The sequence below is a fragment of the Camelus bactrianus genome, chromosome 10 (genome assembly GCF_048773025.1).
Source record: "Camelus bactrianus isolate YW-2024 breed Bactrian camel chromosome 10, ASM4877302v1, whole genome shotgun sequence".
NCBI classification, from domain to species: domain Eukaryota; kingdom Metazoa; phylum Chordata; class Mammalia; order Artiodactyla; family Camelidae; genus Camelus; species Camelus bactrianus.
The window spans coordinates 14924531-14939350 of NC_133548.1; the positions used below are offsets into that span (position 1 = coordinate 14924531).

General features: G+C 40.0%; 1 protein-coding gene across 7 annotated transcripts in view; it reads left to right on the top strand.

Annotated features, from left to right (window-relative positions):
• AMBRA1 (autophagy and beclin 1 regulator 1) overlaps positions 1-14820 on the top strand; it is a 152462-nt gene that overhangs the window by 56729 nt on the left and 80913 nt on the right. For all 7 annotated transcript variants that reach the window (XR_012509602.1, XR_012509601.1, XM_074372095.1 and 4 more), the window contains one exon: positions 3869-4048. Coding sequence is in view for 5 of the 7 variants with exons in the window: in XM_074372095.1 (XP_074228196.1) it covers positions 3869-4048 (180 nt within the window). In the remaining 2 variants the exon portion in view is untranslated. The remainder of the gene's footprint in view (positions 1-3868; positions 4049-14820) is intronic.

A 14820-nucleotide genomic window follows, 5' to 3' on the forward strand; every position in this document is an offset into this window, starting at 1 on the left:
TGGAGGGACCTGAGGAGGCCACTGGCAGAGTCGCAGAATATTTCTTTTCTGCTGATCAGAGAGGCTGTTGCCATTCAGATGGATAGCCAAAAGAGAAACAAAAGTTTTTAATAATAGGAAAATTACTTACAAAGTAAAACAAACAAAAAATCCTTACTTGGGAGGGAATTTAGAACATCCAAAGGCAGAAATCAAGCTCATTCAGATGGTGAATTTTTGGAGACTATGTGAAGGAAGAGATGACTGACAAAAGGATAACTGAATAAAATGAGTTGATACATTATTAATGTGCTTGCCTTACACTGATTAGAAGACATTTGAAAAGTTCTCTAGGAGATAAAAAGAAAAAAAAATCAGATGAGCTCAAGGCCCACCTTTATGTTATACTGGTTGCTGAGGACCAGGTTGACGTGTAACATTTATTTATAGTGAGCAGCTCTTTGGGGTTGTCACAGCAGGACTTACTAATCCTGTTAATGATCCAAAAGGGGAATAACCTGCCCATTCTTTAAGTAATACGAGAGTACATTGCGAGGCTTTGCCTGAAGAAAAGGGTAATTTATAATGGTGGGGTTGAAGTTAACAGTGTATATCAGAAAAGGCTAAATAAGCTTTGCTGTAGATTAAGAATTTCAAGTCTGGAAAAAACCTTAGACTAAGTTGGTTGCAGTGACATTGAATGATTTTATTGTTGCCACAGTTTTGTCACGATACTGAGCACTCTTTCAGAGATACTAGTGAAAAGATGCCCCATTATCCTCTTACTCCCTTTTCCATTCCTCAGAAATGGTAAATCCAGGGATCAAGGGACATGAGAATTGACTATAAAACAGGTATGCCTTGTAATCAACCTAATAAACTAATATCTTACTTAAAAAAGGCAACTTAGATGGTGACTGAAGCGAGGAAGTTTGTTAGTCTCTATTCATATTTGAAAGTAGCAAGCCCTAAATAAGAGAAGGAAATATTTTTCATGAATCAAATTCTTTGAAACACTGAGAGAACTTCTTGCTATGAAATGGTTTCTTTTAGGACAGTAACAGGAATCTCATCCCCAGAATTTTTAACCTGACAGATTTTAACAGTGATTCTTAAAGACCAAAATTATTTGTCCCCCTTTCATGTAATAAATTTGCTATTTATCCCTACTCAGGTCTCTTTATCACAGAAAGGCCATACTTTGTGGTGTTGGTATTTTTTACATTTGCCCTTTAAACACAAAATAGATATTTTTGGAGGGGGAAGTATTCTTCCTTGAAGAAAACTTGAGTTATTTAGATATTTTAAATATTCACTTGGAACACTTTAGAGTTTGATAATTATCTAGCTCTTCAGTAGGAGGATGATTATTACCCCATTACTGGTCGTTTAATTTCTTTTTCCTCTTAGACTTCACCCTACATAATATGTATTGGTCAAAGCCTTTGTGAGACATGCGGTATTCAGATCCTTAACTTCCCTCTACCTGAAAAGATGAGGCTAGGGTGTACTTGTACTTAATAATGTGCCAAGAATCTTTTTTCTTTACCATTGGTGCATAGTTTTATAGCTTAGGGAATTCCTGTCCAATAGTGAAATTAAACAATTGGGGCTACCTAGTGCTGAAATTTTGCCCCTACATAAAAGGACAATCTTTATATATTACTTTCAACATCAACATATTTCTACCTCTATCACCATAATATAATTTTTCCATTAGTTTGGGTGGACTGTCAACTGAGGAATGAGTGTACTTATTGTCATTTTTCAGAATCGTTTCTAAAAAAAGAATCTTCATTCTCCTCTTAAAACTTTTTTTTACATTCTTTTCTATTCTGATCGACTTGAGAATTTAACTAGCAGTAATTAATTTCGGCTGAAAGATTTCTGTATATTTGATAGATATAGGAACAACTCAGGAGTCTTGGCTTCTGTCTGTTGAACATTTAGGGTTCTTGATTCATCCTTGCCAAATGCATGGGAATAGGTGCCCAAAAAGATAATGAAATTTCTGTTAGTTGAGACTTTAAAGAAATAGTTCTTATACTCTGATGATCTTATCCAAGGCATCTGTACATCCATTCCCACCTGCTATGTTATAATAATTACTATTGTTTGGTAATTGGAGTCAGAGGTAATTTGGATATAGAGGTGTCAAGTACAGCATGTTGTCCCATAACACAGACGTTTGAGTTCCAAAGATTGTCATCTGGCCTGCTTGGAAATTCCATTTGATGGTTAGCCAGGACACCACCTCTGATGACAGGCATTTCAGAGGCAGCCTTAGTTCCTATAGCAGTTGACTGCAGGATCTCCTTTGGTCTGAGTCTGTAGATTTACTGAGGATTTATCCAAAGACCTACTTTGTCCTGGGGTAATGAAAGGTCAGGCAATAAGATGTTTGTAAATACTTTTCCTATCATTTGGGTATAAGTATTTCTATTTCCATTCTCAATCAGTTTTTCCAGATTTCCATTAAAAAAAAAGGTACATGCTTTTTTCCTTTTATATTCAGTCATTATAGAGTTAACGTCCCTAGGAATCCTCATGAGGATTGCTGTGTTTCCTTTTAGTTTTTTGTTCTAATTACAGAAATATATATTTTTATATACATATTAGTGTATACATACCATTCTTTAATTTTTTCCCCCACTTAAAATTTTATTTTAGAGGACTTTACTTGTGCGTAGTAGGGATAATTTATTCTTTTTAGTAGTTATATAGTATTTCTTTGTATAGATAAATTTTATTTAATCTGTTGATGAGCACTTGGGATGTTTCCCAGTTTTTCACTAGGGCCAATAATGTGTTTATGTCTTCATATCCTGTGTGTTTCTATAGCATAAAATTTCTAGTTGAATTGTTGAATCAAAGTGTATACCTCAGGCAGGTTTTAAGTCTTGAAATTTCTTAGTAATCTACTTCATATTATATATAAAACATTTTTCTCTTATTGTTCGTCTCTCACTTTCTCAGTTCACAGCCTCAAATTATATGTGTTGTGAAAAATGGAGGAAAAACTCGAGAAAGAAGGGAATGTGCGAATTGTATGGGACACTAGACATTTTCATGGGCTATGAAGACACTTAACCGCAGTTGGAAGAATATAGGTCCAGGTTAATTATTTGCTGAGAGCAGCCGTTTTAAGGAAGGAGAGGAAGAGACTGCTGTCCTCTGTGTTGCTCAGTGCCCACGTAGCCTCTGAGGCTCTGTCAGAAGAGATAAAAAAATCTCTTCTTTTCTTTCAGATTTTCTGTTCTCCTGAGTATATTTTACTCTCAGTCTCTATCCTGAATATTTTCTGTTTTAAAACATATGAATAATCTGTAAAAGAGAGATAAGAAGTTCAAAGAGATCATCTTAAGGAGCTAGGACGAATCTGGAGCTACAAATGGGAAAAGAAAGGAGTCCTGGTGAAGGTGATGCCTGAAGATGCCTTCTTAGTCATCTCAGGTTCACCATCTCTTGGCCTGTTTTCTTGTCTGTAAAATGAAAGAAGCTAAGTCCCTTTCATTTCTTATATTTTGAGTATGGATGATTGAGGAAAAGCTGTGAATCTGTGTAAAAGGTGCCCTGAGAAGTTAAAGGGGGCCCCTTAAGAAACTAAAATGAAAGATCCAGTGTTAAACTCTTGGGAGGGGGCAGCCATTGATCAGAAGATGACTGATTAACCAACCTCTTTGCCTTGCCTTGGAACGGAAACACTGGTGATAGCCTGATAAGCATATTGCACAGTACAAACCTCCCGGTGAGTTAAATGCCCTTTATTTTTCATGTTTCCGGAGTTGACCTCAGCAAGGAGATGCAATGGGAGAGCTGGATTTACTGTCTTTCCCAGTATTCCCCACATTAGTGCTAGTTTGTGTTTGTCCATCTCTCTCTCTCTCAGATTATCTCCTGCTGCGTACTATGCCCAGAGGATGATCCAGTATCTCTCACGGAGAGACAGTATCCGCCAGCGTTCCATGCGCTACCAACAGAACCGCCTCCGTTCTTCCACCTCCTCCTCTTCCTCAGACAACCAGGGTCCATCCGTGGAGGGAACCGACTTGGAATTTGAGGACTTTGAGTAAGTACATACTCAGCTTGCTTTCTTCCCTCTCCTTCTGAGCTGTGAGTGCTTCTAAGTTGGCCACCGTCTGAGAAACAGTGGTTGACATTCTTGCTTCAAATCCCTAAGTTGTTATTTATGAGTGATAGGGTGGGGTGAGGGACAGAGGGTTAATGCCCAGGGAACTCCCACCTCTGGCAGTTGCATTGCTGATTCACAGGAGCCTGTGGGAAGAGACAGCCCACTGGGCCCCAGGCCAGGCTGGGAGAAGACGGCCGCTGCTCTTTCAGCAACATTTTTATTTTCCTTTTGCATGAACGGTGACTGTGGAAATGCTTCTTGTGGATTGTAGTCACAACATCAGGGAGGCAGGAGGGTTGGTGTTTTTTTCTTTTAAGCAGAGTAGATCTAGAGATTAAAAATTAAAAAAATACTCAGATTTCCCTAGAAGACATTTTCTTAGTACCCTTGACCGGTTTTCTGAGGTCCTACTCCCTTGCCTAAACATTCTCAGTTTCCTTCCACCACCCCAAGTAAGGATCCTTTGGAAGTTGCCTGTCAAATTAATGTGATGGGTTGGGAAGTGATTCCTTGCTCTTCTAGTGTCTTTAAATGGTTGGTTGGGGTACAGGGGTGAGCTAGCAGAGTACCATCAGCCCCAGGCTCCAGGATTCAAGCTCCCCAGTCTTCCTGCTGAGTTTTGAATTCTCTGACCTACTGCTCCTGGCCTTTATGGCCATTCACTGTGTTTCTTTCTGTCCTGTAGCTGTGCTTTCCTGGCTTGTATCAAATTGGACATTTGGCTCTTGTTTTGATTTCTATATTTTGATATTCTCAAACATGCAAAACAAGAAAGAGAGAAAGATGGTTAAGCATTTTTTTCCCCTATCTTTTTTGCTAGCAGTACTGGAATAAGACAGCCTGTCAGTCATCATCCTTTTTTCCCCCTTCATCTTGACATGGCCTGGTCGGTCTGGGATCTTAAGACTTCCTGCCTCCCTTCTACCTCCCTCTTTCGTGAGCTGAATGGATAGTTCCTGCAATAGCGCTTTATGAAGTGTTTGAGAAATATCTTTGCCAGAGAGGACTCAGAAGGTGGGAACACCCTTTATACCAATTTGCCTTCCTGATACAATCCTTAAACACACTAGAGTTGTGCTTTGGAAGCAGAAGGAAGACTAAATGGGAGGTTCATTTGTCTGAGGAAGATGTAAATGTGAAAGAAATGGAAAGATGCCCTGAAACAGCTGTGCTCTGGCAAACGGAGCAGGGGTAATGGTGGTCTTCCATTACCAATGGGGGAGAAGGGCCCAGCTGACCTGTATCCCTTAAGTCCCTGCTGGGGAAACATAGATGTGTACATGGTAGTGAAGGGAGTCTCCACCCCCTTAGCCTGGCAGACACCTGTAGGGAAATATATCCCCCTGTAGATAATGATTATTTTTCCAGCACTGAGGTCTATTCGGGGAAGCAGTTTCAATGCACGGTGCCGAGGCTGCTGGGACTTAATGCTGCTGAAAAGCCTCAGTAATCCTGTGGAGTGCTGGGAGTCAGTACAGATCGCATAGCCCTCTCTCCACGCACGTTTGGAAGGCTGTGTTATCTCTGTGCAGTGGTGAAACGTGGGGCTCATGCCTTTGAGCTGTATCTTGCCTCGTGACTTGTCCTTCACAATGGAGTTCTGGATTAGTTTAAAATGTTCTGTTCTCATCTTACCTTCTCTTTCTTCTGTTACCACCTCCTCCCTTTCCCCTTCCTTCCCCCTCGATTTTCCTGTGTCAGACTGCCTCCTCCTTGTGCTCCCCACAGCCCACCTGTGCTGGTGCCTCCCCCTGGCTTCAGCACGACCTGAATTTACATTCCCTTCTTCACCTTTCATGCACTGACTTACAATTGTTTTTTCCCTTGGGCTCGTGTATTGCTCCCTGGTTAGTAACAATGGGCTGGTTTCTCTAATGCCCCTACAAAAGTCCCTCCCCTGGTGTTTGTCTTTCTTTTTCAGCTGATACAGACTATAATCTTGTTTTTAATAGCAGCTGTGGATTAGTCACCTCAATATTAGCAGTCCAGGTCTTCTAGTGAAGGATGTTGCTGCTGCCTGGTTAATGCTGAGTTACTATCTGTTCATTCTTTCTTTGTCTCTTTCCCCGCCCTCCCTCGCCTACTGTAAACTGAGGGCTGCTTGTGTTTGCTTCTCTTAATTTCTGGGTGCTCTGAGGAAGGAGAAAGTGAGAAATTAGGGAATGTACCAACCCATTTTAATTTCTCTGCCCCAGTTATTTTCCTTCGCTTTAATAACTAGAAGGAAAGCCACAGTCATAATTTATAGTTCTTTCAGGTACAGAGAAGCAGATAAGTTAGATATGGCCTGGAATCCTCCTGACACTTAGAGTACCATTGAGAGAGACTGTTCTTCAACTGGGTTTCCTCATCTTCATAGCACAGCATGTCCCTGCTTTTGCCACCTTGCTTCAGCCTCGCCACTCTCCTTCCATTTGTCAAGTCATAGATCATTTTGCCATTCTCTAGCTTTTCCATGCCAGGTGTATAGGGAAATATACATCCCAGAAAATGTACACCCCAGAAAATAAAGAGAGCCATCGCCCAGTTCCCATCTTTTTTGGTTATCTTCCATCATCCACTGAATGAAAGGTTTCAGCTATCATTTTTCATGTATACTAATTTATAACATACAAAACATTTGTAGTATATTATAAATACATTAATATGCACATATATTTTCAAATCTTGTTTACTTTTTGTAATAACCCAGGGAGATAGTTGTTTATCCCATTGTGGTATTTTTTTTAAAATAAGGATACTGAAGCTTGACCGAAATCAGACATGTCTGAGATGAGAGATCAGGAGCAAGCATATTTAGTGTCTGACTTTATTGTCCTGTCTTGATTTAAAAACCTTTAAAAATGATGTACAACCATATTTGAGCCCTTGTTCCTTGTGGAACAAGACTTCTCTAGATTTATCGCTAGGAAAGATAGCTTTGAAGGTTGGTCAGCATCAGGTTGAATTTTCTATTCTTTTGTAGTCTGGATTAATGACCATCTTCCCAGGCTGGCATCTTCTCCTGCCGTTCGTCTCTGTCTGCAGCAGGGATTGAGACTGCAGGATCCCTTTGTTTATCAAAATGCACAAACAGGACATCCAGAAACCTGCTGTCAGCAGGTCTGTCCTGAAGCCCTCAGAATCTGTCTTTGCATAAAGATGTTCACAAGCAGGGTAAAGGTGTGGCTGCCCCTGACCCTGCTGTCTGCCTGCTTTTGAGCTCAGGCCACTTGCTAGAATGTAGATGGCAAATAAGCATAAGGAAAACTCACATTTTCATTTTCACCATTCCTTTGGAAAGCAGGAGTGGAGGGTTATGAAGCCCAAGTGGAGTGCTGTGTTCTGGTAGTTCTATGACCTGCATGTACCTTTATGACTATTGTTCTAGCAATCCTCACCCCCTTCCTCATTTTATCTGTTGTTCTAAATGTTACGATCTCAGAATCATCTCTAGTTCATCTTCTTGCCTCTTTTTGTAACTGCTTTGCTTCTCAAGGCAAGGATACCTTGAGCTAATGACAGTCAGAACTAGAGAAGCTTCAGATTAGATCAGTCACAAATATCTCCACCACTAGGTAATTATATTCAACTTCTTAAAAAATCTTGTTAGCACAGAGAGAACAAGTCCTTCATTCACAGTTGTGACACTGGGCTGAATTTGAAAAAAATAACCTCAGTGAGAATTCTAGTCTTTCAGCCTCTTAAGTCTGTTAGCTTAATTTTTTAAATTGTAATTTATCTAGTTGTATTTGGGTTCCTTTTACCCAGAAATCTATATTGTGGCCAAGTATGCAAATACATTTCATTGTGAGTATGAGAGTCATTGCTGGGTGTCCGAGAAGGGTTCTGATTTTTTAGTTTGACATGAAACTTTCTAGCAGTACTACATACATGTGCGTGGCGGGGCCTTCACCAGAAAGATCTTCTCCTTTCATGGTCCCCTTGCTAGACACCTTCTATCAAGGAAGTCATTAAAAGCTCTTCTTGGTATATATAATGTAGCTGAGAAGAGTTCTGAAATCTGTCATTCGGCTCTGCCACCTGATTGGCTATGGCGTAGAAGTTGCTTGCCTTTAGAGTTCAGAACTTAATATTCTTCATCTTACCTTTTGCCACAGCTGAAATTTAGTTGAATCACACAAAGAAAATACGTTGGAAACCCGATAAAACTACTCTTATCTTGTCTTTAGGTGAAATCCTGACAGCTTTGTGAGACTCAAATAATTTTGCCATGTCCTTGGGGCTAGAAGTTCCAGTGGAGTGAAGCCATATGTCCTTGGTAGTATTGGCTCCTGCTCTCTCTTCTGTGCCCCAAATTTCCAGGACTCCTGTGGGAGTCACTGAGTACTAATAACAAACACATAACCCGTAGCCAAGAAAAGAAAGGGTAGATCTTCAGAGAGATATGTTGTCTACTTCATTTTGAAGTGAGGTTGCCTTTGTCTCTTCCTTTTACTTACAAACCATAAACTCTTTGATGTTAGAAGTGCAAGAGAAACTATAAGGAAACACATTATAAAGTGATTATTCTCTTTACAGACTGGAACCTGCCAAAACATCAAGAATCAGGCAACCAACTATAATTATTGAGTGGTGGTGTTGTACAGAAGTAGTTCTTAAAGTGGGATGAGATAAGAAACTGTTCACTTCCATTTTACCAGAGTTTTAAGTCATTTTATTTAATTGATTTTTGTAGTGGTGGATTGTTTTTACAAGGTGGGTTTATAAAAGAGAAAGGATAGATCTTAAAGTAGGGCTTTTCTCCAGGTATACGTAGAAGAAAGGCAAATAAATACACAGTCATAGAAACATGAAACAGTATGGAGTGTGTCAGGAATTCCCTTGTTGGCAAGTACGGCCAGGCTGTGAAGTCCAAGACGTGTGGCAGGAGATGAGCCCCGAGAGTGAGAGTAGCACCAGGTCTTGGAGAGTCTTGTGTGCCTTGCAGAGGAAGTGAACTTTATCCCGTAGATGAGAGGGACTCATTGGAGAGCTTTAAGTTATGGAATAACATGATCAGATTTTTGCGTAGTAGCTTACAAGATAGACTGTAATAAGGTACCACTAAAGTACAGGGCAGCATTGTATGGAGGGAGAGAGTACTTGGGGAGATGTGACAAGGCTTCATGGATTTCACCTGGGTGTGAAGACGGCCTAGGAGTTTGATGAATTGATAGGGAGGATGGGGGCAGGGAAGGAGACTAGACAAAGGGAGTAGCTTAAGCAAAAGCCCAGACACAGAAGATTTACAGGGTTTATTCTGAGACCCTGCATAGATCTGGGAATGTAGAGCTGGCTAGAGCTCTGGAGTGTTTGTAATTTGAGAGAGAAGGTCAGAAAGACATGGACTATGGAGGGCCTGGAATGGCTGGCTGAGAAGTTTTGACCTTATTTTTATTTAGGGGCAGCCATTGTTCACCATGTATTTTAGGCAGTGAATTCTGAAAGCATTGGTTAGGCAAGTGGCAAGTATATGGATTCAGGAAAACCAGTGAGAAAGCAGTGGGCGAAGTACACGCGAGAACATATGAGGACTGAATGTTAAGTGATGGATGTAAGAGGCCTTGGTGTTTTCTTAGAGTGGGGCCTGTTTGTGAATGTTCCTGGGGGAATGAGCTGCTTGTGAGCTCAGCTGTCTCACTTCCTACTTCTCCGAATAAAATATTGCCCAAGTCCTTTTTTACTCTCGCTGGAACCGATTTTGAACTAAGTTTGTAAAGGAGCAGGTGACTCCCAGAACAGCTGTGATTGGAACTGGGCTCTCTTGCCAGTGCCTGCTGGCCCCGATAGCCTGACACCTATTGTCTAGTGAATAGCCCTGGGTTCTAGTTTTGGCTGAGCCTCATATCTGTCATTTGATCTTAGGCAAGTCCCTCTCCTACCCTAGGCCTCTATGTCTGATCTGTAAAATTAGATTAGATAATCTCTGAGGTTTATTTTAGCCGTAAAGCTCTAGGATCTTTGTTGGAGCTATCTTAAAAAATTTCCCCTTGTACTCAGCAGAGGTAGAATAACAAAATCTCAGAAAAGTGAGGAGACTTCTTGAGGATTAGGAATAGGATACCTGGTACCTGTGGGGACCCAATATATTTATAAAATATGTGCTTACTGGAATTCTAACTCTTTACTGAAGATTTTGAGTTTATTGCTTAGAAGTATATAATATTGCTTGGCAGCTTTAGAATTCGTATTCTTTCTGGGCAAGTAGGATACATATGAATATTTATTATGAGGAATGCTAGGAGAAGAGAAAGAAACTGGAATATGTCTGGATTTAAAGCATTAAACAGCCATGAGGGAAGAGAGGGGAAGGAGGACATAACTGTCACTCAGAGATACATATTTATTTTTTAACATAAAATGCACAATAGCCATATAGATTTGCATAATGTATGCAGATAAAATTAAGGGGAGAATAAGAGAGGAAAGGAGTTTGTGTAAGTGGTAATTATCTGTTATATTGCTGTTCCTTGGAGAAAAATGAAGGCTCTGTAGTTCCAAGAGACCTATGCTATTAGGAATCCTCTGTGAGTGATATCACCTGGGCCTGGGCCTTCCTCCCAGGAACTGAAGCCCTGACACATGCACAGTCCTTTGAAGTGAAGACTAGAGACCAGGGCCTTACTGATAGCACCCGAGTAAGGAAAGGACTTGGCCAGGATCACCGTGCCATCCGGGGACAGGAATACCAGCTAGGCCTTCTAGCATCTGGAGACTGAGTAGAAACAGAAGAGCCCAGGGAAAGAAGTATTTTTTCATGATCTAGTTTTCAGCAAAGCCAACTGTGTATTGTCAAGAGGACAATGACATTTTGAGCTTTTTGCTGCCGTAGCTTCATTTATAAAGGGCCCGAGTCAGAGCCGTTTGTCGCTGAGTAGTAATGCAACTTGACTGTCTGGTCAGGACTCACACAGCAGTCTGTAGGTGTATTTTCCATTCCTTTAAATTACAACCTCTCCATGAGGCAATTAATCCCAGGCATTTAGCAAGAGTAGCTGCTGTGTTTCTCCCTTGTTCAGAGATGCATTTTCTTGTATTCGACACTTGTCTTGGTTGCTTGATTGTTTGAAGGGTGTTTTTTCCTTATAAAATCTTCTGTAAGAAAGTCTTATTTTTTTCCTTCTCCTTCCCAAATACCCCTCTGAGAGTTAATCAGAGATTCACAGAGTTCAACAACTGGGAAAGCCATTAATAACTCAGCCAGCTTCTATCCTGCTGGCTTGAAGGCAGCTTCTGGCTGATGAAATTGATGAGGAATTCTCTGGTGTTTCCCTGAAAAGTATTCTGGTGAGAACAAGTCCTCCTGTGATGGAGGAACAGAACTAGCATATCTGCATGTTGGGTCCCCTCTTGAAAAGGGCACAGGCTATGTTATGTTGGGCCCCAGTATTTAGTACCCTTCACTATTCCTAAGGTAAACGGTCTCTCTCGGTCCGCGTTTCTCCCGCGGTTCATCTGGCAGACACCTTCCAGTCTTCAGTCTCTCCCTAAATCGCCTCCTTCATCTCGTGGAGCCTTGCTTCATGCTGATCTTACATCAGCACTGAAATGAGTGACAGTCTGTAGTGTTCTGAATTGAACATTATTTTAAGTCTTTTAATTTCTTTGCCCTTTTCTTGAAACTCTTACCACTCTTCCTCTCCCCTTATTCCTATCGCTTTCCCTGCCCTTGCAAATATCCTTCACATTGAAATTTGTTTCCCCATCTTGGCTGTATTTTGAATCCTCCCTTCTTTCTAGACTATAGAGTCTAGAGTCATTAGTTGCTCTTTTCTAAACCTCTCGTTTATTCGGAGCTGTGCCATTAGTCAGGGACTTTGCTGGTATCTGAGCCAGCTGATTTCGTTCTTATTTTCCTGTATGTAAATCCTCCAGTAATCTCTAAATAATATAAAGCCATTATCTCTGACCATGTTTTGCCCTCTCCCTCCCTTTTTATTAAAATGGAAGGAGAAATTGAATCAGAAAGAAGTTAATTGTTTTTAGGTTTTAATAGCAATGAAAAGAAGCTTGTGAAATATGTCATAGGAACCTAGATTCCCCCCAGGCCTGGTGGTTGTCCATTTTTCTAAGTTGTCTTCATATGTCCTTTCACCCTGCTCTGTGTCATGTTTCGGTGCTGGCAGCTGCTGACCAGTCTGTCCAGTGCACTCCCCTCTCCTTCCCTACACTTCAACTCTGTTAATGCCAGAGTACTGTTTGTTGCGCAGGGGGAAAGGGCTCTTCCGCCCTTGCAGAAGCAAATTGTCAGCTCCACATTATGATTCTGGAAAGGCCAGCTTTCTCTTATAGCTGTAGAATAAAGTAATTGGACTTGTCCCATGATACTTCTTTCTATAACTTAATTTTCAGCTGTTTTGAGGCTTTAGAACCCTTTTTTTCCCCCTTAGGGCCCCTTTTAACTTCAAAATATTTTCAAACTTCTGTCATGATAATTAGTTGTATTTTTGGTACCCATCAGTAAGTAAAATATGCTATTATGAAAAGCTATCATGAATTCACTCATGCTTTTTTGTATATATATTTTTAGTGAAGTATAGTCAGTTTACAATATTGTGTCAATTTCTGGTGTATGTCATAATGCTTTAATTGTATGTTCATTTTCATATTCTTTTTCACCATACGTTACTATAAGATATTGAATATAATTCCCTGTGCTATATAGTATGAACTTGTTATTTATCTATTTTATATGTATTAGTTAGTATCTGCAAATCTCAAACTCCCAGTTTATCCCTTCTCACTCCCTTCCCCCTCTGGTAACCATAAGTTTGTTTTCTATGTGTGTGAGTCTGTTTCTGTTTTATAAATAAGTGTTTATCTTTTTTTTTTAATTCCACATGTAAGTGATATATGGTATTTTTCTTTCTCTTTCTGGCTTACTTCACTTAGAATGACAGTCTCTAGGTTCATCCATGTTGTTGTAAATGGCATTATTTTATTCTTTTTTACGGCTGAGTAGTATTCCATTACACACACACACACACACACACACACACACACACACACACACGCACGCACGCACACACACACCCTTCTTTTTCCAGTCATCTGTTGATGGACGTCTAGGTTGTTTCCACGTCTTAGCTATTGTAAATAGTGCTGCTATGAACATTGGGGTGCTTGTATCTTTTTGAATTAAGATTCCCTCTTGATATATGCCCAGGAGTGGGATTGCTGGATCGTATGCTAAGTCTGTTTTTCATCTTTTGAGGAATCTGCATACTGGTTTCCATAATGGCTGCACCAGGCTACATTCCCACCAGCAGTGTAGGAGGGTTCCTTTTTCTCCGCACCCTCTTTAACATTTATCGTTTGTGGACTTTTGAATGATGGCCATTCTGACTGGAATGAGGTAATACCTCATTCTAGTTTTGATTTGCATTTCTCTGATAATTAGCAATATTGAGCATTTTTTCATGTGCCTATTGGCCATTTTTATGTCTTCACTGGAGAATTGCTGGTTTAGATCTGCCCATTTTTGGATTCGGTTGTTTGTTTTTTTATTACTAAGTTGTATGAGCTGTTCAAATGTTCTGGAAATTAAGCCCTTGTCAGTCTTATCTTTTGCAAATATTTTCTCCCATTCTGTAGATTGTCTTTTTGTTTTGCTTATGGTTTCAGAATTCACTTATACTTTTAACTTAGTGGGTACTTGGGTCACAACTTGATCTACATATGTTTGAAAAATAAAAATATACTTAATTTGAGAGCTGTCTTATTTGTTTGATACTCAGCTACTCCTTGTGTACATGTGGCTACTAAGACCTTGCAATAATTTGTGGGTTCCCTGGAGCTGCAGTCTACTGGTCAGGGACTTCTGATCTTGTTCTTTTTAATCCCCTTTTCACTTTCCATATGGCCTTATCTCTCTTCCCGTGCCTCTCCCTTCATCTGTAGAGTTTCAAGTCAAAGAAATATGATATGTTAAAGAAAACAATAATATCCTTTCTCTTCTGGGAAGATAAAAGCCAAGTCCTGACTTTTTATAGATCAGCTTCCAATATCCTTGATACTGATTTGTCTCTAAATGCTCAGCATCCAATTCCACAAAGATATAAAGACCTTCCTAGGCATTCATTTCTGGTTTGTAAGGCTCCCGGTGGTGTATTTGAAAGCCAAACTGTTGCCTTGACTTTGGTTCCAGGGCTGATTTGAAGATTATCTCATTAAGTTGAACATAATCCAAAGGGAGAATTCAGAAAATACCCCAAATTATGCCCTCAAGAGGTTCATTTATTTTGTGGAGTTGGTTAAGCAGCTAATTAACTGCTCTGTCCAGCCAGGTGCCCTTTGGCTTATTGTTCCTTCGATGCATTGGAAACGAAGCCACGTGAAGTTTCTGTCTTCTCTTTTCTTGTAGGAAGCAGTGAAGTGTAAAGAAAAGAGCAAGGGCTTCAGTGTTAGATAGATCTTCCTTGAATCCTGCCTCCATCACTTACTAGTTGTGTGACCTTGGGCATTTGCCTCTCCAGTCCATAGTTTCCTTATCTGTAAAACAGAGCTAATAGTACTTAATGGGAAAGCTAGAAGGATTAAATGGGATAACATATTAATAACCTTTATATTAGAACTTAGTAGATATTTAATAAATGTAATAAATGGTGTTTATTACTATTATTTTAACAGACCATAAAGAAAACACTAGACTCTTTTCTTTACTCAGATGACTTGGCCTAGGATTGCTTTATCTAATAATCTTCATTATTGCCAATTTTTCAGTCTCC